At 29.0% G+C, this 25,400-nt stretch overlaps 1 protein-coding gene across 1 annotated transcript; it reads right to left on the minus strand.

The window, feature by feature from the left end:
* Positions 1-3,045: 3,045 nt before the first annotated feature.
* Positions 3,046-5,230, minus strand: LOC119668492 (NADH dehydrogenase [ubiquinone] 1 alpha subcomplex subunit 9, mitochondrial). Its single transcript, XM_038078018.1, has 4 exons — positions 5,002-5,230; positions 4,443-4,878; positions 4,022-4,387; positions 3,046-3,950 (listed from the first exon to the last, which is right to left on the minus strand). Exons 1-4 carry the CDS (start codon positions 5,039-5,041, stop codon positions 3,560-3,562), a joined length of 1,233 nt encoding a protein of 410 aa, XP_037933946.1. The 5' UTR covers positions 5,042-5,230; the 3' UTR covers positions 3,046-3,559.
* Between the last annotated feature and the right edge of the window lie 20,170 nt (positions 5,231-25,400).

Genomic DNA, 25,400 nt, shown 5'->3' on the forward strand with positions numbered 1-25,400 from the left:
TATATAAAACTCATCCGTTTTAATTTTGATATGTGCAAAAAGTGTTGCATAAATTTTTCTTGTAATTTTATTTATATAATTTTACAATCTATTACATATTTTCGAGGAAAATATTTTGCCAAATTTTAAAGACATATATGAAGCTATTTGTTTTAGTTCTTTGTTCAGAAAAATTGCCAATCTATCATTGGCAATAATCATCCTTTCGTGGCGTGCTCTTGGCAAAGTAAGACCATCAGTGCTTTTATATATTTTCTAAAAAAAAATAACATAACTGGCACTGACTGACTCTATTTTTGCATAGCCGTTCACTATTGTAAGCCATTGTTTTTGTCCTTAACCTAAATTTTATAGGCATCGTGGATTGTTTGGATTATTCCGATTAAAAATCCAACCTCGTTTTATACACACTTGTGTATTAAGAGAGCCTTCCATACTAATACTTATACTACTTATATACTAATAATTTTGGTTACAAATATAATACCATAGCGGTAACAAAATATCACACAAACATGCCAGACAAAGTGCAGTCTTGGTAGTTGCAGATCGGGAACCATTCTGTGATTTAGGAAGTAACAATTTGTTTTCTTTCATTCAGGAAGAGAGTTGAAGTATAGCCAGAGATGGGAATATGAAACGATATACTAGTGCTATATATAAGATTGTAGGTATGAAATGAAATAAAAATAATTTAAGAATCAGTTCAAAAATTCTGACAGTACTAACTGGTCGGAGTTCAACCTTGCTCTTGACTACCTCCTTCTTAATTTGAGCATCCCCGAACACAGGAATATGACTCCTGTGGAGATCGATTTTGCTGCCCATACTCTTAAAAGCATCTTCGCCTCCACAATTGATGAGCATGTTTCGAAGGTGCGTGTTCGCAAATTTTATCAAGTTTCACTTGATGCTTTTACCTTTCGCCTCATTAAAATTTGATTTGTGTAATCCACAAATTTCTTTTCAACAGAACCTTTCAGGTTCGAGTCGGTTCCTCTCTGTCCCGTGATTTCCCCATCGATGCCAGCGTCCCTCAGGACTCGGTTCTTGAACCCCTCCTTTTCAACCTGTTTATAGCAGACATCACGCTCCCGCGGACCCCTCTTAAGCAAATCTACTTCGCAGACGACTGCCTTGTCTTCATGTAATCGTCTAATCCTTACCGCGTCTCCAATAACTACTATATTAAATCTCTTTTTGACTACTATACCAGGTGGAAGAATAAACTCAACCTCTCCAAGATCTCTGCCATTGCCTTTACTGTCCAGCAACGTGATCGTTCCAGAGGTTTTACCACCTCTAATATTAAGCTCAGGCTTAATAACTCTCCAATTCAGCTTGTTTCCAAGCTGAAATATCTTGGCATTGTTTTCTCATCCAAGCATAACTTTATACCACATATTGACTATGCCATCCGTAACGCCCGGTTCAGGCATACTCAACTTAAAACTGCACTTTAAAGACATGACCAGCTTAACTGCAAAGTTAAGCTGCTCTGCTATAAGCAGCTTATTCGTCCTCTCCTCACTTACGCTTTCCCTATTTGGTCAGCCATCACTTCCGCTCAGATGGAAAAAATCCGCCTGTTTGAGCGGGGACTTCTTCGCGATTGCACTAACTATAAGTGCAAGCGTAATTCCAAGCACTTCTCCATATTAACTCTCTATAACAATGCCAAGGTCACTCGTGTTGACGAGTATCTTCTGTCACTCGCCCGTAAGTATCTCACCCGGAAGTTTCCACATTGCTATGGAAATCTTCTCCTTTCAATTCCTTTCATATATACTGCCAGCACAAAAAAATCTGACAGCACAACGTAAGTTATTACCAACATACGCTTATCAACTAACCCTGATGAACAAACATATAATATGTTTAGGTAGGTGCTTTATATTGAATGTAACTGATCTTAAAGTCATAGTGTAAGAGAGCCTAAAATCAATAATAACCTATCTTTCACATTATTGTGAATTATAGCTAGAACAAGTTGTTAAAAATTGTTATATATTCGTGATTAGTACGATACGATATAAAGCTTATCCCAGCTCATATGTTCGTAGATCTATCTAATTTCACAGGTTAGAGAAAACATTACAATAAGCAGTGACTATAGTCAGAGCATAACAGAAAAAGAGAAACACGAAAATGTTGGACTCCTACTAAATTAAGGGTAAAATTTAAACAAAATTATGGCTACATTAATATAACAAAATCATTTTCTATTTCTTATATTAAGTGTTGAGATGTGAGAATGTATATAATGGGGTATTAAGAAATTTTAGTTCATTTCTGCTAAAAAGAGAGCTGAAGATTTTTTAGTACACAGTGTATCGAACATTATACATAGATCCAATCAATGTAAAAAACCATATACACAAGGTTAATGCAACATCCTAAATGTTTTAAACTATGTTTCTAAACGATGTATCCTTGTTGTCGAAAAAATTTGAATCGTTAAGTACGGAAGTTAAGAAATTTTCAGCTGATCCGGTACTGGATAACAGTGTATTAAAATATCGATTATCTTCATATTACATTAAGAAAAAAAATATTAAAAAAATTGTAGATGATAAAATTTATAATTATATCCAATAAAAATCCTTTTATTTTTACGATTTAGGTTTTATAAATACAAATACCATTTACTATCAAAAAGTATAGTATAAAGCCTAAAAAGCCTTGAACTTTAACAGGTCATGCACCACAATGATGAAGCACACTTTTACCCTTATCAAATAACTCATAATGAAAAGTACACTAGACAATTTGGCGAATACAACAAAAGAAAAAATAAAAATGGCTTCGAACCGGAATTTTTAGCCGATCCAGTTCAAAACAAAAAATATATATCGGTTCGGTTCCGGTTTTTTCGGTTTGGGTTCGAAACCCTGAATTTTTTCTGTTCCGGTTCAAAACAAACAAAAAATATATCGCTTCGGTTCCGGTTTTTGCTCTCACAAAAATATCGGTTTTTTTTGGTTCAGTTCCGGTTCAAACCCCTGAATTAAAGTATACATTTTACAAAAAAATAATGCATGAATATTAGTTTCATATTTTTATTCTGTTATACCTCTAGCGATATTTTCTATTACAAAACTCTTTACTATTTTGCACATCAGCTTATGGTACGTATTAATTGATTGGTGAACATTTTCCCTACTAGTAATTTTATTAAAGTAAACTTTTAGCTTAATTCGTTCGTAACATGGAAGTAATTAGTTCATTTTTGTTTCGAAAAGCATAGAATCTAATAATTAAATTTTTGTAATATATTTAAATAGATTTAAATGATAAAATCTATTGATTTTATTTTTTCTAGTGTTTTTAACGAATTTCATTGATACTACAAACAGTTACTTAAAGTTGAGAAATTTTTAACTAAAAAGTTTAAGTTACAAGTTTATTTTTCATTTACTGAATTTCATAACTAAAATAAAACTTTTACATATGAATTTTGCGTTCCAATTGAATATAAAGTTTTTATGTTGCTATAATGACAGTTCCAAATTATATTTTAAATATTTAGTCAAATTACATAACTTCTTTGCATCGTTTTTTAAACACGTAAACGTTTTTCTTCTTTTGCTTCTACTGTTTTTGGTGGAGCTGCTTCCTCAAATTCACCTAATTCTGCATCATAATAAAGTGCAGCTCGATAAGGACGTAATTCCCATGGTGCTTGGTCCTCTAATGCAGTTAATTGCACACCTAAATCTTCTAAGGTTGGTATTCTAGGCAACACATTATCTGTAACACATTCTCTTTCTAAATGTTGCATATGCAAATCACCAATAGGATTTCCGGGACAAATAAATTCCGTCAGTTTTGTTTTTAAGATAAACGTAGGATCATAACGCATATCATAACGTCTGTAGCCCCAATTCGCATCTTTGCGCATTAAACGATGGAACCAGTCAACAAGTTCACTTAGTCTGTATCTTTTGGGTCTGTTAAAGATACAATTACAATACAATTAAATTTTGTAATATAAATTTTTAAAAATAATGTAATAACTCACCCTACAGCTTGGTAAACTTTGCCAGCAGTATCAGGATCTTTAGCGCAATTAACAATAGCTTGGGCTACATCTGAAACGAACACTGGCTGTTTAATGGTGTTTTCACCCTTTTGCCAAAGTGGCATTGAACGGAACTGACGACGCCAAATATGCGCATAGTACCGAATGAAGCGATCTTCTGCACCATAAATGTCAGCTGGTCGTATAATTGTTGCATCAGGAAACTCTTCTCGTACAGCACATTCACCATAGTATTTACTGCGCAAAAAGCCGCTTCCTTCTTTTAAAATATGCCCTTTAGGATTAGGATCAAGATTAAGTGAAGAAAGATGAATTAAGCGCTCAACGCCTGCTTCGCGACATATTCTACAACGATGTAATTTTTGAACTGCAAAGAAACTAATGAATCCAACTATCATACCTTGCAATTCTTTTGGCTCCATCGACGTGAACGTCATCAAACTTAAAATTTTTCGTTTCGAAATCTCGTCCGACCAAATTAATTACAACATTTGAATATTTAACCGCTTCACAAATAGATTTTTCATCTTTCAAATTATAGAAGTGAAACAGAACTTGACCCAAATCACCACATACCTTTAGCCGCATAGCTTCACTATGATCTCCACGGTATGGTAAAATCATTTGAGTACCACTTTTACCAAGCTTATTACACACATATCGACCAACAAATCCTGTGCAGCCGAAAACTGTTGCGACAATACCATTGAAGCTGCTACGACCACCAGTACCTCTTTTCATAGCACTAAGGTTAGTTGTTTTAAGCTGTCTTGGCGCATCCGTTGAGTAAGATGCAGCTCGAAGGCATAACACTCCAATTGCTCCAGAATGTTGCTCTATCAAATAGCAAATATTAAAATGTCATTTTAATATATAGGCAACTGTGCTTGTTATTTGCATTACATAATTTTTGTTTAACATAAATGTTTTTTGCACTCTGTTTATAATTGCACACTTACTGGCTAATTGAACATTTTTCATCAAAATTAGCGAAGCCATTTTTCGTTTGCGACAAAACTCGCTTTTCAGTAAAATAATTACTATTTTTACTTCAATAGGATTTTTACGGCTGGCAGACGTCACAGAACTTAACTTCTGCAATGAACTGAACTGTCAATTATGACATTTAATATGTCAGAGTAATTTTGCTGTACAGTACAAAACAAGTTATAGATTACAAATTTTTATGACCAAATCATACATATTTCGATGACATATACCTCTATGTGTGGCTATAAAATAATATATTTGAATTTTTAAAATGTTTTTTACAATGACTAATGTTTAAAGTGAAAATGACAATAAACAATGCCACTAAAGAAAATATAATAGAATTTGTGAAACATATATATATATATTGATATATATATATTTATGCCAATTTCACATATTATTTAATTTCTTCTTCTAGTAGAAATATATAGAACCTAAAATTAATAAACATAAATTAAAATTAATAAAATATTAATAATAATAAATATTAATAATTTATGTTTATTAATTTTAGACCCTGATCCTGATTACGACTCTTAAAAAGTGTCGAAATGTAGAATATATTAATATATATTAAATAGATGTTTAACTTTAACAAAAAAGTGACCTGTAGCCAGATTTAAAATACATAAAAAACATTTTTAAAAACGAGGTCGAGAAACAAATTCAAAATTTAATAATATATAGAACCTATAAACCAAATCAACTGCTATCGAAATTGGCTTCTGTCCCCCAAACTACTATGAGCTTTTTAAGTCAGAAAGAGCTACAATTGTCTACATAGATTATAGAATATTACACGTATTGTAAATTTTAATATATAATTTCAAGTAAATAATTAATTTTCCACATACTAGAATAGGTAACGTAAATAAAAAAAGACTATTGTTATAATTAAGATTAAAACTAATAAAAAACGTATATAAAATTTTAAAATTGTTATATCTTCATTGAAACCAAATGGTCAGTAGAAAATAATTAGAGGATAAGTCATTTTATTATCATTTTTAACTTTATTTATTTATATTTAAAAAGTACAACAATACACCTTATATAATTAGTTTGCCTAATAGAAAATATATAACCAATTCTACTGCTCTTAACTTTTGCATCACTATTAGCTTTTTAAGTAGTCAGTGCTTTTGAATATTAGTTATAATAAAAAAGAATTTATAGAATCTATAAATCATGTCAAATATTCCATGCCTAAGTATGGAAAAAAAATTAAAAATCCCAGCTATAATTAAGATTAAAACATATGTAAAAGGTTGTGATTCACAGTGCAGAGAAATTTTTTAAATAAATTTAATTTAAATTAAATTAAAACACATCACGTTATTTAAAAGTTAATTAAATATAATTTATTCATGAATATTTCCCAGTATTTCTTACTGATTAATACAAAAATAATTATATTAATTTGTAATTATTTGAATATGTTTTTAAAATTTTTAAATGGTTTTTACACTAACTAATTCTATAAGTACAATTTGTTAGATTTAAGTAAAAATTATTTAGTAAGAAATTATTAACTAAAATGTTTGCAATCTTATCATATAATGACTTTATTAAAGGAACATATTTGTACTGAGTGTTAAATTTATTGTAGTTTTATCTTTTATACATTTGTAAATATATAATATTGGCCAAGGTAGTTTAAAAATCAGTACTAAGCTTAAGCTTAACTATTTAAGATAAATTGTTTATAAAAGCACGAGATATAATATGAGTTCTATTAATTCTATTTGTAAAACATTAAATTCATTTTATATTATTTTATACACTAACATATTAATATGCTCGTGTACCATATCTTCTCACAAAAAGCCAGCATACATACACCGATGCTTCTATTCGTATGTTATAGAAACAATTTGTATTTTGTACTTACAATATTTTGTACTTTCAATATGATTAATGTATATTTGTTTTATTTTCTAATCACTATTTTTATAACATTTCAATATTTTATATGTAAATTCTTAATTTCCTTATCTTTTGTCAATAATACTTTAATATACTTTAATAACAAACAATCTAGTAATTTCAAATATTTTTAACTACTAAGCTTTCTGTTCCTTTTTGTTAGAAATTTTGATGAATTAATCTTTTAGTGTCCATTTAAAATTTTACAATAATATAATCCCTATGATACTATAGGATTCAGAAACACATATAGCAAAGTTAAGAGGCACTAAATTTTTTCGATTATATACTACATTTTCATAATGTAAAAATATTTCGTAATTATTTGAGTAAATAAAATATATTACGAATACTTCCATTGCAGAGTTATTGATAACAATATGTATATAGTGATATGTATCACTATCACTACAACGTAATGTAAACCTCTGACGATTGCTATAATATAGCTTTAGCCATATCTAATATTTGGCTCCATTGATCCCTTGATTGTGATATTCCAGTTAATTACTTAACTTTTTCTTTCATTCTCTATGTAACATATAACATATATCTGATAAATGTCGTAAATAAAGAGGAACTCTTCTTAAATTTTTCGAATATTGTCTGTTACTATATAATACTTGTACACGTTACTGATCATTGAGAGTTAACTGGTTAGTAAAATTACTTTTCTATATATATTTTTTCATATTTCTAGTATGAAACATTTTGAATGGATTTTGTCTACAACCCCAACTGATTTTTTAAAATATTGTTTTAAAAGTTCAATAAAGTGACTCTGTTTTGTGGTTACTTCTAGTCAAATATTATCCGATCTACTTAGATTAAATAAATTTGCTTATCTTACTTTACAGAGATGAGAAAAGCCAAACTTCCGTACTGTTAAGGCATTAACGTTTACAATTTATGAATTAATTATACAGGTATATTGAGCTGACTGAGAAATACAATAGTTCTTGAAGAATATAGCATTTCACTAAAATTTTAACATTCTTTAAAACTTCTTGGTTTTTATTAAAAATTTTTTAATGACTGTCGAAAATGGAATCCTTACCATTTTTTCTTATCATGTTACTTCTAAACGAGTGGAAGTAATGAAAACGTAAGGCTTCTATTCAAGCATAAAGCCAAGATCCTAAGTTTCATTTAAATGTGAGATATTTGTCTTTCCAAAATTATGAACTAGTGTTATTAAATACAATGCACCACATTTGTGCTCATAACATTCTTAAATTAACTTCTCTGTAACTTCTCCATAACTCCAAAGCTTCTCCGTTCTTCGCTTTAGTTGTTTTTTTTTTCACTGTGAAGAAAGCAGTATCTTTAACTAGAATAATACCATACTCTAAAAAAATATTATTGGAGGAAAAACAGTAAACTTTTGGGGAAGCCACAGATACGTAACCCTGTCCAAAGTTTACGTGAACACAGATTCACCACTATCTGTACTTAACTGTTGGGTAGTTTTCCCGAAATCAGAACTAGATTTTCATTGTTTGTACCATTTTATAAAAAAATTATTTTATAGGATTTAATCTCTATTGATGAAGTAATGATTTATAGAAATCATAATTCCATTTCATTTTAATAAATGTAATATTAGCAGTAATATTAAAGTATATATACTCGTATAAATACACATTGTCTTTTTTAGGTAAACATCTACTCCGTCTTCGAAACATATGTTAGCAGTGGTGGAGCTAGACTAATTCTGGACGTCGGCGACATCATAATTGCGACACCCCTTTCATTATCGCATTAAAAAAGTATGAATAATGTCATATATGAAATCGAATTGTTCAAAACATCTAATAAGTGCTTTGAATCGATAGTCGTTAACTTCTTGCGAGAATCTAGTGGGCGAGAGGCCGTCGGTGGACGATGACGCCTAGCGCTACCACTGTATGGTATGTCAGATCATTTCTACTTATTTCACCTGATTTTTTTGTTTTTTGTTTTACTAACAGCTGGTATTCCTCTTAAGATATGTACAAAAAAAAGATAGTTGCGTTACTAAGAAAACAAAAAAAATAATTAGTATGATTATATTCACCGATTGTTGTCAAAGTTTTCTATTAATGAATTTCTATTGTTAAGAAAACTATTTTAAATTCTATAAATTCTCCATAGTTAAAGATATTGCAAATATTACCGTAAATGGCTTTGTAACAGCTTAAACAGTTCTTAATAATAATCAATATAAATACGGTCTATATTATACAGTCTTTGAAACAAATATTATATATATTTAAATAAGCCCTAAGTGCATAAATTACGAAGAAGTACTTAAGTAAAAATATTCAGAAACTTTGAAAATTATTTGGTAAAATAAGAAAATTAAAAATTAAAAATAATCAAACTTTAAGCAAAATAAATTGAAATACAATCAAATAAATCAGTAAATACGGGTAAGACTAATATATCTGCGGGATATCTCAATGAGAATTTTTGTTTACTTAAAATGGGGCAACTGTTTGAAGGAAGCTAGCAGTATGGTCAGATCTTCCTTAGAATTGTTTGTGATACCACAGTGACAGGGAACCTAGGAAAGATATATGTTGAGCTGCGTCAACGACTCATTTAAATATGAGTAGGAATCAAAAATAATCTTAAATATTATCTGTACTGAACTTAACAACTATAAAAAAATTCAACTCCCTGTCAGTATATGCATATTTCTAATTGATATATTATCAACCTCAAAGCGTGCTATTTTTTCTTTTCTTTCTGTTATAAAAAATAACAACCGCCTGAAAGACGCTGTCTGTTTATGAAGAATCCGAAAGCCTATAACATTTGGATTTTAATTTCTCAAAATTATATACTATCTATACCCCCTCATATATTTCAGATCCTGCAATTTGCATTGGCCTTCAGAGACATATAGGCTGGCAAGCACCCCTGGTAATTATTGTAGAAATTCAAATTGACGGAGATGTAGTCAATATTTCCTAGAGTGGGCCTGAAGAGATGTAGAATGGAATTGTGATTAGCAACATATGGCTATCACTTTGAAGAAGCTTTAAGACCAAAAGCAGATAATGCCGATGTCAACTTAATTATATGATTATGCAGTATTATGTGCACAATTTCTTATAACTGTGTAGATGCAGATATGGCCAGGACACCACTTATACAGAGTTCAGTTGCAAGCTTTACAATACATACAGGAGAAAAATTTATACAAAGTCGATTGCGTTTCGACTATGCATGGCTGTAAATCCGACTTTTTAGCAATAGCAATCCGACTTTTTAGCAATACACCGCGATTATGTATAATAAAAGGTCTTTTCGGTGGCTCTGTTTGAATTTTTATTTACACATGATTTTTAACATATGATTACAATATTTGTAGGAGTTTTCAATTAAGATTCGCAGTAGTTCGCTAATTGCGTTAGTAACACTTTTTTTTACTGGCCGATGTGTTTGATAGAGGTGTAGAAATAGAGAAAATAGTGTTGTTGTTCGGTCAGTATAGACTAGCAACTTGCTGTTTTTTGCCGTACTTGCGAGTTATAAATAAAATTTGTAACTATGTGGAGTGTTTCATTATACGAACTTTTGTCAATTTTTTGTACGAAATATATGTTACACTAGGCTTAACCCTTAAATTTATAAAAGCGACACGCTCTTCCAAGTAATAGTGGGCACGGGTCTATAACTCTAAAACCATATTTTTAGAATTTTTTGTTTTTATGAACTTTTGTTAATTTTTTGTACGAAATATATGTTACAATAGGCTTAACCCTTAAATTTATAAAAGCGACACGCTCTTCCAAATAATAATAGGCATGGTTCTATAACTCTAAAACCATATTTTTAGAAATTTGCGCGTGTTAGCAACATATCAGGCAGTCAACGTTTAAAATATATTTACACTGTTGTTCTTGCGGTACGTGTAACAGGTAGGCCTATTGTTCCGCAGTCAATGCGTGTGAACTTGTGAGAATTGTTTTTCTCTAAAAAAAACAGCAATCATAGATTACTTTCATTTTTGTTGAGAAGAATTTTTTTCTGCTTTGTTTAGAAATTTAATATAAAATAATTCGTACATAGAAAAAGTAATAAGCGAGTTCGTGATAACACACAAGGCAATTTGTTTTCTCTCAGCTTTTGCGGCAGATTCACTCTCATTTGTAAGTTAAACGGTGACTGTTCTCCTTATCACGTCGATATGTTAGTACGTTTGCCGGTTGATGGCTGCTGATTTGTTTTGTATCTCGGCGTTTTATATCGGCGTTCGTTGGCTGTGCTTAGTTCTCGTTTAGTTTTGGAATGCGTGCGGTAAAATTTCGAATGTTTTGCCATTTGTCGGTCAGTTCACTTCAAGTGCGCGAGTAATTCAAATAGGCGGCGCGGAAGAAGCAATTAATTTTCTGTTAAATTGTTTATAAAAAAACTTTTCGTTTGTTAAGATTTAATTTTTTTCAATATAAAATTAATTTTATTTTATTGTATTAAAATAACAATAAGTAATAATTATTCAAAAATATACTTCAAATATTACTAATAAGTGTTGTGCATTTTTTTTGTATTATTTTAAATTTAATAATATTATATGTGCGCAGAAATATTTCAACGTGAAATCTCTTAAACTGATATATCTATATACTAAAAATATAATTTTGCTGATTTTATTTTTAAAGAGGTAACATTTTTTTACATATAAACATATTTATCAAATATTTTTGTATTTTATTTTGATAAGTTTAAAAAATTTCTATGTATTTTGTATAATCGCTGAATATATAGCAACTTGTTATATATTTATTTGGTTTATAACTCGTAAACTTTATCGATCCTAAAAATAAACAGTCGTGATATTCAAACATTTTTATTTTTGTTATTGTTTTAATTTATTATAAAATCAAAAAGAAAACATTTCGCTTTTGCAGTTTTGACACTAAAAATTTGTTTATTTTTGCAACTTTTTTCAATAAATAAAAACCGATATATCCATCTAGAAAAATGTGATACTATGTCATACCACGGACATTAAATTACTAAATGAATGGTAAACATTTAAACTCTAAAAATTCTAGACAACTCAAATATTTATTTTTTATACTAATTTTCGCATTAAAGATGCATACAAAAATTTAACCATTAAATATTTGATATATCATTACTGACAAGTTAGAAGTATTTAAAGGGTCACATTGCAAGTTGTTGGGTGAGAAATAAACCATAAGTAACTATCTTCAATAATAAAATTTTATGATTGAGATTATAGACATAAAAGAATAGTTTCAGTCTTAGCTCTATTATGAGTATATAATTAGATTAGATAGATTAAAATGTTAACTGTAACTTCAGATAATTTTAAATAAATAAAGAAAATAATATTCTACTACATTTCATATAGAAAAATCTACCATAATATATATAATATAATTTAAGTTTCTTCATGTATAAAGAGTTTTAACTATTATTCTAATAATAGAATACAAAAATGTTCTTAAAATAACTTGGCAAGTGAAGTAAATTTAAATTTATTAATATTTTATATTACAATAACTTTCAATTGACACTACTAGGTAAGATTAATAAATGTCTATATTAAGTAAAGGCGGTCTACCTGAAAAAGTCATCAGTTAATATTTCAAATTAACAAAACAAAAGACAGGATGTCGAAAAAACTTCAAAGAACTGCACCATTTTTATGCAGGTATACCTTCATAAGCAGTAAATAGTTTTTATATGATTTCAATTAAGATCGGTATAATAAAAAATCCAAGACCCTTAACTTTGTACCTTATAAAGGTTTTTAAAATATCCAAATAATGATCATATACTATATGCCAGCATATTCCGTCATAGTACAAATTAAAAGTATATCATTTCACTAATAAAAGTAAAATAAAACTTAATTAACTAATAATTTTAGAATACATATTCTGTCTCCTTCAAATTACACTCCATTATGAGTTACATACACATTACTATATTGATTCCAATATCGAAACTGTTTCATCGGTATAGTATTTTATATGGCTTTTAATTCTGTGAATTGATAATCGGCTCAAATCACTTTCGATGAAATATACGTAGTAACTTAAGTTGAAATTAGAAAAAAAGGTATTTCTGAGATTATGTACGTACTATATTTGATCACATAATTATAGACAAGTAGGTTAAAATCGGACATAATAAATATTGAGGAAGGCTTCACAAATCATCTCGTTCACTTACTGCTAACAAGTACGTAAACTATATAGCACATCTCTAAGTAATTTACTCAAAATTGATGTTGAAGTCGCCAACAATGCTATCAATCTGGAAAAGTTAGTATTTATAGATAATTTAAATGCTTATTGTTTAAATTATTTTTAAAATTTATTCATATATATATAAGAATTTTATAATACATATTACGAATACATTTCAATTTATATTGCATAATCTTAAATATTTTATATTTATACTTATATAAAAAGATACAGTTTTTTTTACAAAATTTATTGTCATTTTTCAGTCTTCACACTAAATAGCATATAACTTTTGTCAAGTTGCTTATAAGGCTGTAATAAGATAACAAAAATCATATATAATCTTGATAGGCAACTATCCAAACCAAGTTATGTTTATCTTTTTGTTTGTTTATCTATATTAACAATTAACTTAACATTCTAATCGTTTGAAATTTGACATAAAGACTTTATTTAGTAAAATAATTTTTTTTTGAAAACTAACCACCAGAACAGATATATAGATCCTTTGAATCTATTTTGAGAAGAACAGTCATCATTCCTCCCCATTAAATAAAAATCAACTAACCTAATAACTCCCTAAGGTCTCTAATTTTGATATATGACAACTCTGTCAGGTCGGTCAGAATAGAGTTCCGAAAATATCAAATCTTCTTCTAATCAAAGATGAGCACTGAGACATACAATGGAACACTGTTTCCTCCTCTTCTAGCATACTCAGACTGTTAAAGATGAAGCTGAAGTGCTTAGTAAAGATTTTATAGCAGTTTGGCTGTGCGATATTTTTGTTGCTTAGAACGTATTCTTTTGCATGTTGAATTGCCAAAAAAAAAAAAAATATATATGCTTAAAAATATAAATATATAAAATATAATAATTATTGAAGGCATAAGGCTTGAACTGTTTTATCAAGAATAGAGTTTATTATTATATGTAGATTAATTTATATTAAAATTTTATTGTTTAGTGCTTACATGTAAATTACAACAATTAGTGGTCTTTATTAAATTAATAATTTGGTGATACAATACTTATTAAATATTGTATAGTTTGCAATGTGTAATTATGCCAATACACATCATAACTCAATATTTATATTCTTATAAATATTTCATAGAAAAGAATAAAGGTTCTGGTGGTATAGCAATTTAAAATAATCAACATAATTTTAATTAGATCTTCACTTTTTTTTATCTATCATTACTATTTATCTATTTTGTATCTTGCTGTTCAAGCTATTTGAACTATGTTTTAACAGTCAGGTCTTGAGTTATGGCATCAAAACAACTCGTATGAAATTAGTCTTATTATATCGGGAATTTTATGTGAAAAAATAATTTTATATAAAAAGTTTTATAATTTGTATATACATAAAAAAGATGCAGACAATTTATTATAATAAATTTTAGTACAATTGAATCGTTTCAATTTTTTAAATAATAGTAGTAATTTGAAAAACTTTCTTTGTCAACTGAGCGTGTGGTGTATACATACACTGATGTTTTTCATTGTATTATCAAACCTAAAATGTTTATTAATATGTGTTTATTTTAATAATAAATATAAATGATGTATTTTACAGATTTTTGATTCATAAAAAAGTCACACAACAATGCATTTTCAGTTATGTACAGACAGATTGTATATTTTCACAGCAAAAATTCGTTTATTCACTATATTTAAATATATTATTCCTATGTTATATATTATACGATTACGAGTATGTTGACTGTATAAAAATAATGAACATATATACTTTATATATCGAAAGAACGTCATCAAATAGTTAAAAAAGACAAAGGTTTTTATCGAAAAAAATTAAAATGTAAAATTCCTAGGCTAGAAATAGGTCCATTAGTTAATCATTAGCTCACTTAATCATTCATTAATGTGAATGTACTTAAAATAGGTCGTAATTTATTTACCTGTTGAAATAATTAATAAACGCGAGTATTCTTTTACTCTTCAGAGTGGAGTTGTAAGTTCAGCTGCATTGGTGCTAACTATCTATCCAGATAATAAATCCTGTGCCACAAAAGGTATCCGGTGAGAATTCATATTATTTTAGCAAATTTCCCTTTATTCCTGTGAAAGAAGTTAAAAATTCCAAATTAGAAGTATGCAGCCATGTTATTCTGCATCAAACTGTTAAAGTAGCTCAGATTAGATAAAAGTACCAGCCTTTTGTACCAAACCTCACTTAGCACAAATAATTGCCTGTTGTAATATAACGCATAAGATACCGCCGTGAGATCAAACCTGAAGAATCACTTTAAAGGTAGAAATTCCAAAAGTCTAGTGTACTAATAGCGTTTCAAAAACGAAGGAAGATAACCAGATATGTCCATAAATTTTGGCAATATCTCGAATTTTAAACTATTATTGCTCTGGCCGATCAGTTAGAAAAGGACCCTCGAAAATTAAAATTTTTATCCTGATCAATTAATGATACATGATTTGGAGAATAATTTCCGCAGAGCCACTGCCCTACAATTGTTAAGGAAAGATTTATTTCATTAATTTCTAAGTATAGAAATAATAAAAGTCTTGTTACACCTCGCTATATTCGCATGGTTGGAAACTTATACTAGCAGATCAATGGTGACTTCTCGACTTGTTTGCGAAAGCTGAAGCTAGCAATTTTATCCTTTTAAATCAAAAATAGATAATGTTAGTTATCTAAGACAGTTAATACCTTATTTATTTCATATATTGCATACCTATATCTTTCACGGTGTCATAATTAATTTGAGCAGAATCCTCTTTGGTATTTACATATATGTATATAGCGACAACTCTACAAAATTATATCTATTCAATTTTATATTAAAATTTTTAATTATATTTTATTTGATTATTTTTAGTGTTAATGTAAATTTCATCACCTTTCCATTTACATAAATCATTCCTTGCTATTAATAATGCAATTGTGCAACATGCTTAACTAACAGATGATTTCTGAAGAAAAGCAATCACAATTAAAAGCTCTTTTTACGTCAAACAATCTATTTAATGGAAAAGACGGTAGAAGCGAACAATAGAAAACAAACATAAAAAATAAAATCTATAAGAAATTCTAGTATCAATATCCAATTACAATGGTTTCACGTAATTCTATAAAATTAATTTTAAAATTAAATACTACTTATTAAAAGTTTACAGCCGGTACTGCGGCCAGAAGAGTCCTATTGTACCAGAAAATACGACTTAATTAAGAAATTTGTTTTCGGTAAAATATTACAATTATTATCAAATATTGTAAATAAATGATATTAAAAAAAAATAAAATTAAGATACTACAATCTTTTAAAACATTTTTATTCAATCTTTCAGTAATTTTTTTATTTTTCATGCATACTGTGACTAGATTAGGTTAGGTTATATCGGCGATTAGAGATTCCCTTAGGCCTATTGTCCCATTGTGTTACTGTATATAGAGAAAAACTTCGGGTTTAAAACTACCTAGAACCAATGGCGAAGCTTAAAATGATGTTTAGTGGAAGGTCTTGTAATTGATCAAGATCCTTAAGAAAGGGGACTCGTGAAGTGTTGAATCGCTGCCGTGCATGAGCTGGGCAAAGACAGAGCAGATGAGAGGCACTCTTATCGTCTTCTCGACAGCTGCGAAAGGTATGATTAAAAGGGAGATTCAATTTTCTAGGATGGTTTCCTAGTTTGCAGTGACCTGTAAGTAAATCTACAATAAGACTGATAACTCTACGAGGCATCTTAATGAGAATATTGTATTTCCTTTTAGTGGAAAGTAGCCAGATTGCGTACACATGCCTGCATATCGTTAAGTCTTTTGGTTGAAATTGTATATCTTTTGTTTAAAATTTCAGCACAGAAAGAACTCGGTAACAATTTGCATGAAGTTATACATTATTATTAATATAAAGAATATATAATTAGTCATATTGTTTGCAATTATCAGACCTTGTTTTGAGACTAGGACTGGAACTCTTGGGACTATAGACATTTTCCATAAAAACTGAATTGTATGAACTAGGGTATTCACGACGCTCTATTTGAAAAAAGTAGGAATTATCCAGCTTTGTCATTTTAGCATAATAACTATACTTCCATGAGTCATATAAAGATTTTCCTTTGTGATCTTAAGTCGATAGCTATGATTCTTGGGTTATATTTATTGAATAAACAAAAAGTAGTTACGACAACTATCGGTAACAAGCAATTGAAATTTTTACATTAATTACACAAACAAAGATTTACAATAAGTGTTTTTCATTTAAAACGTTGTAACTATAAAGCTCGATACGTTAAGAATCAACCTATATTGATAATAGGTCTGTTCCACGAGCTACTCGTAGTAACTTCGAGTAACACTGTGTATACACAAATGCGTTCCACTAGCAAATTTTCGTGTATTTTCGTGTAAATTTTACTTGTGTTTTACATGAGTTTTACTACGAGTAGCTCGCGGAACAGACCTAATATAGCGTAGTGGGAAAAGTTGCTTAAAATATTTGAATTGATTTATTATATGTATTTTAAATGAGTAATAAATGGTATAATATATTTTTCTCGTAATATTCTATATAGTTTACATTTAAATTTTACATAAGAAATAATTTACCTCCAAAAATCCTAGCACTGGGGCTTATCGAATGATTAATGTAACGATGATGTATAATGATTTCTAACACAAACTATTCGTTAAAACGTAAAATTCTATAATCGAATTAAATTAAACAACGAAATATAATTTTCTGTAGTTCTGCAATTATTTCTTAAAGATACTTGTTTAAAAACTGAAATTGATATATTGAATATATATGCTACTTCTTGTAATTTCGTGGATCCTTTGTAGGACATTTATAGGGTTTTCTTAGTATTCTTAGTTCAGTAAGAGATTTCCTTTCATATTCATCATTTTCGTTAAATTTTTAACTTTGCCATGTAACAAATGAGAAGTCAATAACAGAATTTTATCGCTCGTTACAATGAACATTTGTTAAACTGGAGATTCGTTAAATTAGACATTCGTTAAATTGGACATGTGTTTAAGTAAATATGCGTTAAATTTGTTATTTTTTACATTGGACTCTAATGTATACTAAAAAAAAGATTTTTGTTGAATTATATACTTCTGTTTAGTTGATGATAATGTGAATGATTAATTTTGTAAATTATTAAAGTTATGTACTTAATCATATTGTTTTTAAATAAAGAAGAGAAGTACTTCTTAAATATAAATAAGAAATATTATAAGAAATGATTGAGTACTAATTTTTTAGTTGTGTATATCTTATCTTATATTTGTTTATTTAATCAAATTAAATTTTAATTTATTTACCAAATGAACATTTATGATATAACTTAAAATATTTAAATAATGTAATATTTTAAAATTCATTTTATATTAAATATAAGTCTTATCTGTAATACAATATATTTATATTTTAAAAATATTTAATGCTTAAATTTAAAAGCAGATGCTTATTATATACAATTATATCATAATTACATCACTTTTAAAGTTTTTATACTTACATTTAAAAACTTTTCTAATATAATTATTATATATACAATTTATATAATAATTTCAATCATTTTCATACCTTCTGTTAATTATAGAATAACTCACGAGAATTTATTTTACAACACTCATTACATACCTACATGCAAATGCAATATATGCAAAATATAATATATAAGCAAAAAATAATTTTGTAATAAAATTTAAATTATAATAATGAAATATTTAAAAAAAAAAAATATTTAGGTAGAAACGATATATTTAACGAAAGTGGAATGAAGCCAAATTTTGGATAGAGTTCGACACTCCCACGCATTTTTTAAGTTTTTATTTGATTTTAACAGTTTTCGCCACTTGTAAAATTTAAAATACGTTTTGGAAAGTTAAGACGAAATTTGAAGAAATTAAAAAATATTGATTTCAAGTTCAAAAATGACGTTTTTATATATTCAAATTAAATTTCAAAATATTAAGCAAAAATCATCTCGTTATTCAAGTCATATTTATAAATTTAATTAATGCATAATTACTTTAGATAATTTTAATGTAGGTTATTCATACGTTAATTATTTTAATTAAATAATTAATTATTAATTTTAAACAAATAAAATCTTTTCTTCTCTCGAAAAGTGATATCATTTACTCTTGAAATTAACGAATTTTTTATCTTCTCTTAAGATATTCTCACCTTTGAATGCACAATAATTGAATAATTAAAACGAAAAATTCTATGGAATTTCGTTTCTGGGCACACATTTTAATTAGTATTTTTAACGATTGTGGAATTCATTCTTCCATGCATTCAGATGCACTTATGTAACTTCTTATTAAAGTAATTTAATTGATGTAATTTCAATTTAGTGTAACTGTCACACACGTACGTGGCATTAAATGCTTCCAATAAAAAAACAGGCCAGGGACTCACAAATAAAAAAACTACGTTGAATATAATATTCACATTTGAGTTTTAATCGCGAAAATATCAGACGAATTTCGTATGCAAAACGTATCTTCAGTCGTATTTTCAACAAGGAGACGCGCTTACTGAATTGGCTAAAAATAAATAAAAAATCAAAATATAAACAAACTTTATAATCGCATATTGAACCTCATCAAAGTGATTTAATACAAATTATATACATATGTATATATTAATTATTGTATATATAAACCCGAAGCGTTCATAAATGTTCATAGTTTTTTTATATCTAATTTGTTGGATTAGTTTTAATTGTTCTACTACTTATAACTGTTTTGTCCATTTCGAATATTGTTCCCAACTTCTTGAAAGAGCACAACTAGAACCGCGAATTCTTTCAATTTAGTCTTCTGTGATTAATTTAAGTACATTTGACGTTACTCGTTGCCTTATAAACTTACCAAAGTATTCTAGTTTTCTTCGTTTTACTGTTTCCATACCTCTCTATTTTCATATATACTTAAATCTACTACTTAAATCGTATATGCGGATAACACCACAATTTGAATAATTGCAGTTGTTTGTTTGATGCAACAGATATTTTCAACACCTCTACACTGTAAAATAATATATCAAAAAGGAAGCATTTCAGAATCTCTTTTCTTCGCCGATATTGATAATTCCCGGGTATATAACCAATCCGTATTAAATATGTTATATCGTAACAAAGTCTTATTTTTCAAAGCAAGTTCTTGTCATCTTTGCGTACATGTACTTCTTCAGAATTATCCTATTGTTCTATAAGCTAACATCTTAGGTAAGTAATTTTGTGGACCCTTTTTATATCCGAACCATTTTACTATCAATCTCGTCACAAATACCTACATACTCGTATATGTTTTGCTTATTATCACGTACTATGATTTGTCACAATTTAACTGCAAACTGTAGTCAGTCTTAGTTCTATATAAAATAATTAAATATATATACAAGTATATTAAATATATAATAAAAATAAAGTTGCAACACTTTTTCGCACTTAATTTTACAGAAAATATATTTTTTATGGTTTTGAGAAACATCCACTAATTATGTTGCAATTATTTCGATATGCACTTGGTTCCACTATATCTGTAAATACAATTCGCCAAACTAAATCATCTCTTTATTATGTTTTAGTCAATGTGTATTGCTATGCACTCTGTGGGTTCCATTGAATTCAATGTGTACTCAAATTTTAGATTTTTCAATGACCTTTATTCTATTTAAGTTAATTTAAGAAACTTCTTCTAGAGATAATAATAGATATTTAAGGCAATAGTGTGCCACTATAGCTTTTAAAAATAATACATTAGAAAAAATAAAATGAATAATATGGTTATATATAGACCCACATCTAACGAGATTCGACTTCATTTATTAAAGTTATTTAAGTTATTTTAACTTTTTCCACCTTTCCTTTGAAACGAGTTTAATAACGTCTCGAAATCTTCACAATAAACACCAATTTTAACAAGTACAGCTTCATTGAAACGAAATCTCTGTTTCCAAAGCAGTTTTTAAGCTTTGTACGGAGTCCAAATTTGAAAACTACATAGAAAGCAATTTAAAACACAATTTATTTAATATGGCAACGGGTCTTCGGACACGCTGCATTATTTTGATGAATGAAGTTAATTTTCTTCTTTATATGTTGATTTGGGATCTTACTTACTTACTTAGTTGGCCATTACAGACGTGTGCCGTCCTTGACCGCGTCGAGTAGCCTCCGCCAGTCAGCCCGATTAGTTGCCTTCTGACGCTAGTTGGTAGTACCGAGCGCCCCCAAATCGTTGGTCACCTGGTCCTTCCACCGAAGATGCGGACGTTCTCTACCGCGTTTTCCACCTGCGGGTACCGAATCAAATATCTTTCCGGAGCACTTTCTTCCATTCGCACGACATGACCAAGCCAGCGTAGCCGCTGAATTTTTATGCGCTTAACTATGTCAATGTCGCGGTATAGCTCATACAGCTCATCGTTCCATCTAATTCGATACTCGTCGCCAACGCGTAAGGGACCATAGATCTTCCGAAGAATTTTTCTCTCGAATGCTCCTAACGCCTTCTCATCACTGTTGGTAATTGTCCAAGCTTCTGCACCATACAGCAGGACAGGCATGATAAGGGATTTGTAGAGCGTGATTTTTGTTTGTCTAGAGAGGGCTTTATTTCTCAATTGCTTACTTAGCCCGAAGTAACATTTGTTGGCAAGAGTAATTCTTCGTTGAATCTCTAGGCTGACGTCATTTTTGGTGTTTAAGCTGGTTCCTAAATAAACAAAGTCTTTCACAACTTCGAACTTATAATTGTCAACAGTGACGTGGGTCCCAAGACGCTCAGGAGATTTGTTTGTTGACAGAAAGTACTTTGTTTTGTCCTCATTTACCACAAGACCCATTTGCTTTGCTTGTTTTTCTAAGTTGGAAAATACCGCACTGACGACGTGGGTGTTCAGACCAATGATATCAATATCGTCGGCATACGCAAGTAGCATTACACTTTTGTAGAATATTGTGCCAGTACGGTTTAAATCTGCTGCTCGAATTATCGTTTCCAACATTAGGTTAAAGTAGTCACACGACAAGGAGTCACCCTGTCTGAAACCTCGTTTGGTATCAAACGCCTCGGAGAGGTTCTTTCCAATTCTAACGGAGCTGGTGGTGTTGCTCAACGTCATTTTACATAGCCGTATAAGTTTTGCTGAGATACCAAATTCAGACATAGCGGCATAGAATGTGCTTCTAGTCGTAGTGTCAAAAGCAGCTTTGAAGTCGACAAATAGGTGGTGTGTGTCGATTTGTTTTTCTTGAGTCTTCTCCAGGATTTGACGCACTGTGAATATCTGGTCTAGAGTGGATTTGTCAGGTCTGAAGCCACACTGATAAGGTCCAATCAGTTGGTTGACGATTGGCTTCAATCTTTCACATAGTACGTTTGATAGAACCTTATATGCGATATTTAAAAGACTGATCCCGCGGTAGTTGGCGCAGTTTGCAGGATCACCTTTTTGTGGATTGGGCAAAGCACACTTAAATTCCAATCGTTGGGCATGCATTCATCCGACTAAATGTTGCGAATTAGCTGTAGCATGCATTTTGATAGCTCTTCGCCACCAGCTTTAAACAGCTCAGCAGGTAAACCATCTAACAGATTTGGGATCTGTTAGATCAAATATTATATTCTCTAATGATAGCTTCTTCCTTATCATAACAAAATATAAATATTATACCACTTTGGTTGTTGGCTTTTGTTAGCAGTTGTATACTTAGCTATATATCGATATTACTTTGGAGTGCAATGAAGAAGACATATTTCTTAAATATGTCAAAACAGCACTTCATAACTAGAATATACAAAAAATAACGATCGAAATAAAAGTTAAAATTCTAAATAAACAAAATCGACTTTAAAATATTTAACGTTTTAAAGTTATATTAAAAAAGCTTAATTTACAGATATTATTTCTTTAAAAGAAATAAGAAGTCTAAATCATTCTTGATACGCAAGCTTATGCGGAAAGAATGATCTGTATTTGTTTATCACTTTTTCGGCATAAAATTGCGTATTCACCACCAGGTGCTGATACCCAAAGATCAGTAGAGGTATTGGTAGGCCTCGCATCTTACCAAGGAAGAAGTTATGTTCAAAATCATAACTTCATTGGAATCGGGTAAAATTCATTAGAATTTCCAATGGGGAGCATTATCTCGATACATGTGTTTCTACAGCATTGCTTTAAAATAAATAAGAATTCTAATTCTTATAATAATGTTTCAGAATTTTGAAAGTATATTTTTCTTAGCAACAAATATTAAATATTTTAAATTTCTATTAAAAAATTTTAATAATATTTGCTGTGTTATTTCATTAAAATAAAAAAAATTCTAAATCCCTACCATAATTCATACTTAAAATTAATATATATATATATATATACGTTTTTATAAATATATGACAAATTTTAAATATAATATACAATTTCAATATTGAAAGATTTATTATAATTAATGAAATAAAGAAGTACCCGCAATATTAGAATAAACCTGCCTTCTCTTTACTTATATTAATCATATATCTAGCATTTTTTAAATAAACAATAAATAATAAATTTAATTATAAATTTATAAAAACATATTTTTTCAATAATTATTTTCGAAACAATACATATGTTATTTTAATTGACACAAATTATTATAATCTTTTCGGTTAAAAATGAATTAAATGATAACACTAATCCAAACTAAAAATCTGTTTTCGCAGTCTTTTACACTGAATGTCTTGACAAATAAAATTAAACGATAACAAACGAGTTTCATTTTTAACACACGATGCTAAATCAAAGTGTTTCACAGCATCCAATGCTTCATTCGATTAAAAATTATTTTAAACATCTGGCTTTAACCAGATAAATCAATGTATCGACAGTAGTTTACTTCAAAATGAATTTGTTTAATTAGTTAATAATAATTGATGAAGTTGTAGACTTTTCAACAATTCTCAATACAAAAATGTTTACTTTCCGACTTTTCAGATAATGTCCTTTATTTCGTCCAATATGTCCAATATTTAGATTGGAAATTTGCTGACATTGAAATGAGTCTTTGAAAATTGAACTAAATTATATTAATCATACGCCATGTTCAACTAAATATTGTATATGCTTAAAAGTTTTTTAATATGCATATTAGGTTCTGATATATATCTTCGAGCAACATAAAAGACCGCTCTTATTCTAAGGTTCGGAACCAACTAAATTTATTATATTTACGTTTATACAAAATAGTGTTCTTACGTCTATCTTAATTCTATACTAAGAGAAAGAGATTGAGTGGGAGAGATTATATGCATACATATCAAGTATCTTAATTGATATATAATAAAGGAACCAATATAATTTAATCAAGTATTTTTTTCATAATTTAATTATACTCAAATATCTTTATAAATGTAAGAAATACATTATTAATCCCTTAGAATTAGTTTAATCCTATAAAAATATTTTGTATCGTTAATTGATATTTTTAGAACATATAACCAATATATGTTAGTTTACTAAACTTTTTGTAAATGGAAACTTATTCATTCGTAATGTTTTCAATTGAGAGCAATTAAAATATCAAAAAACATATAAAGGATAGAGTCATGAAATTATTTACGAAAACAGTGTCTATGGTAGTAAGTGACATCCGACTGGAGGTGTAAATCTGGTACTAAGGGAGTCGGGAGCCCGCAGCTTCAGCTGTCCTAGCCAAATGATTGTTATAGTGACTGGTCGTAGTGGCTATGGATGATACCCAAACTTACGTGGGAAGATTAATCGGTATTTGTTTATCATTTATTCGGCGTGAAATTGCGTATTAACCACCGGGTGCTGAGACCTAAAGATTAGCAAAGATATTGGTAGGCCGCGCTCCTTACCAAGGAGGAATTTACGTACAAAACACATTACTTCATTGGAACCGGCAGCAATTCATTAGAATTTCCAATAGGGCGCATTATCTTGATACATGTGTTTTTACGTAAAAAATTTTAATATTAATTAAAATTGATAATTGATCATATTTTAACTCATAATTAATAACAATATTTTGAGCTTTTCAAAACTATTTTAGTAAAATAATAAGTAGTAAAAAAATACAAGGATTTAAAGTTGTACCAACATTGCAGGAATCTCAATTTGCTAACACTTCATAAAATTCAAAATTCAAGAACTGTTGAGTGGTTCATCTCCATTTATTGCATGAAGATATAATTTTTATATATATAA

Source organism: Teleopsis dalmanni, chromosome 1 (genome assembly GCF_002237135.1).
Source record: "Teleopsis dalmanni isolate 2A chromosome 1, ASM223713v2, whole genome shotgun sequence".
Taxonomy (NCBI): Eukaryota; Metazoa; Arthropoda; class Insecta; order Diptera; family Diopsidae; genus Teleopsis; species Teleopsis dalmanni.

Excerpts from the sequence above, each read along its gene's own strand:
- LOC119668492 (XM_038078018.1), bottom strand. The coding sequence starts at position 5,041 with ATGGCTTCGCTAATTTTGATGAAAAATGTTCAATTAGCCA. Across the intron at positions 4,879-5,001 it reads GAAAAATGTTCAATTAGCCA|AGCAACATTCTGGAGCAATT; the intron begins GTAAGTGTGCAA and ends GCTATTTGATAG. Across the intron at positions 3,951-4,021 it reads AAAGTTTACCAAGCTGTAGG|ACCCAAAAGATACAGACTAA; the intron begins GTGAGTTATTAC and ends TATCTTTAACAG.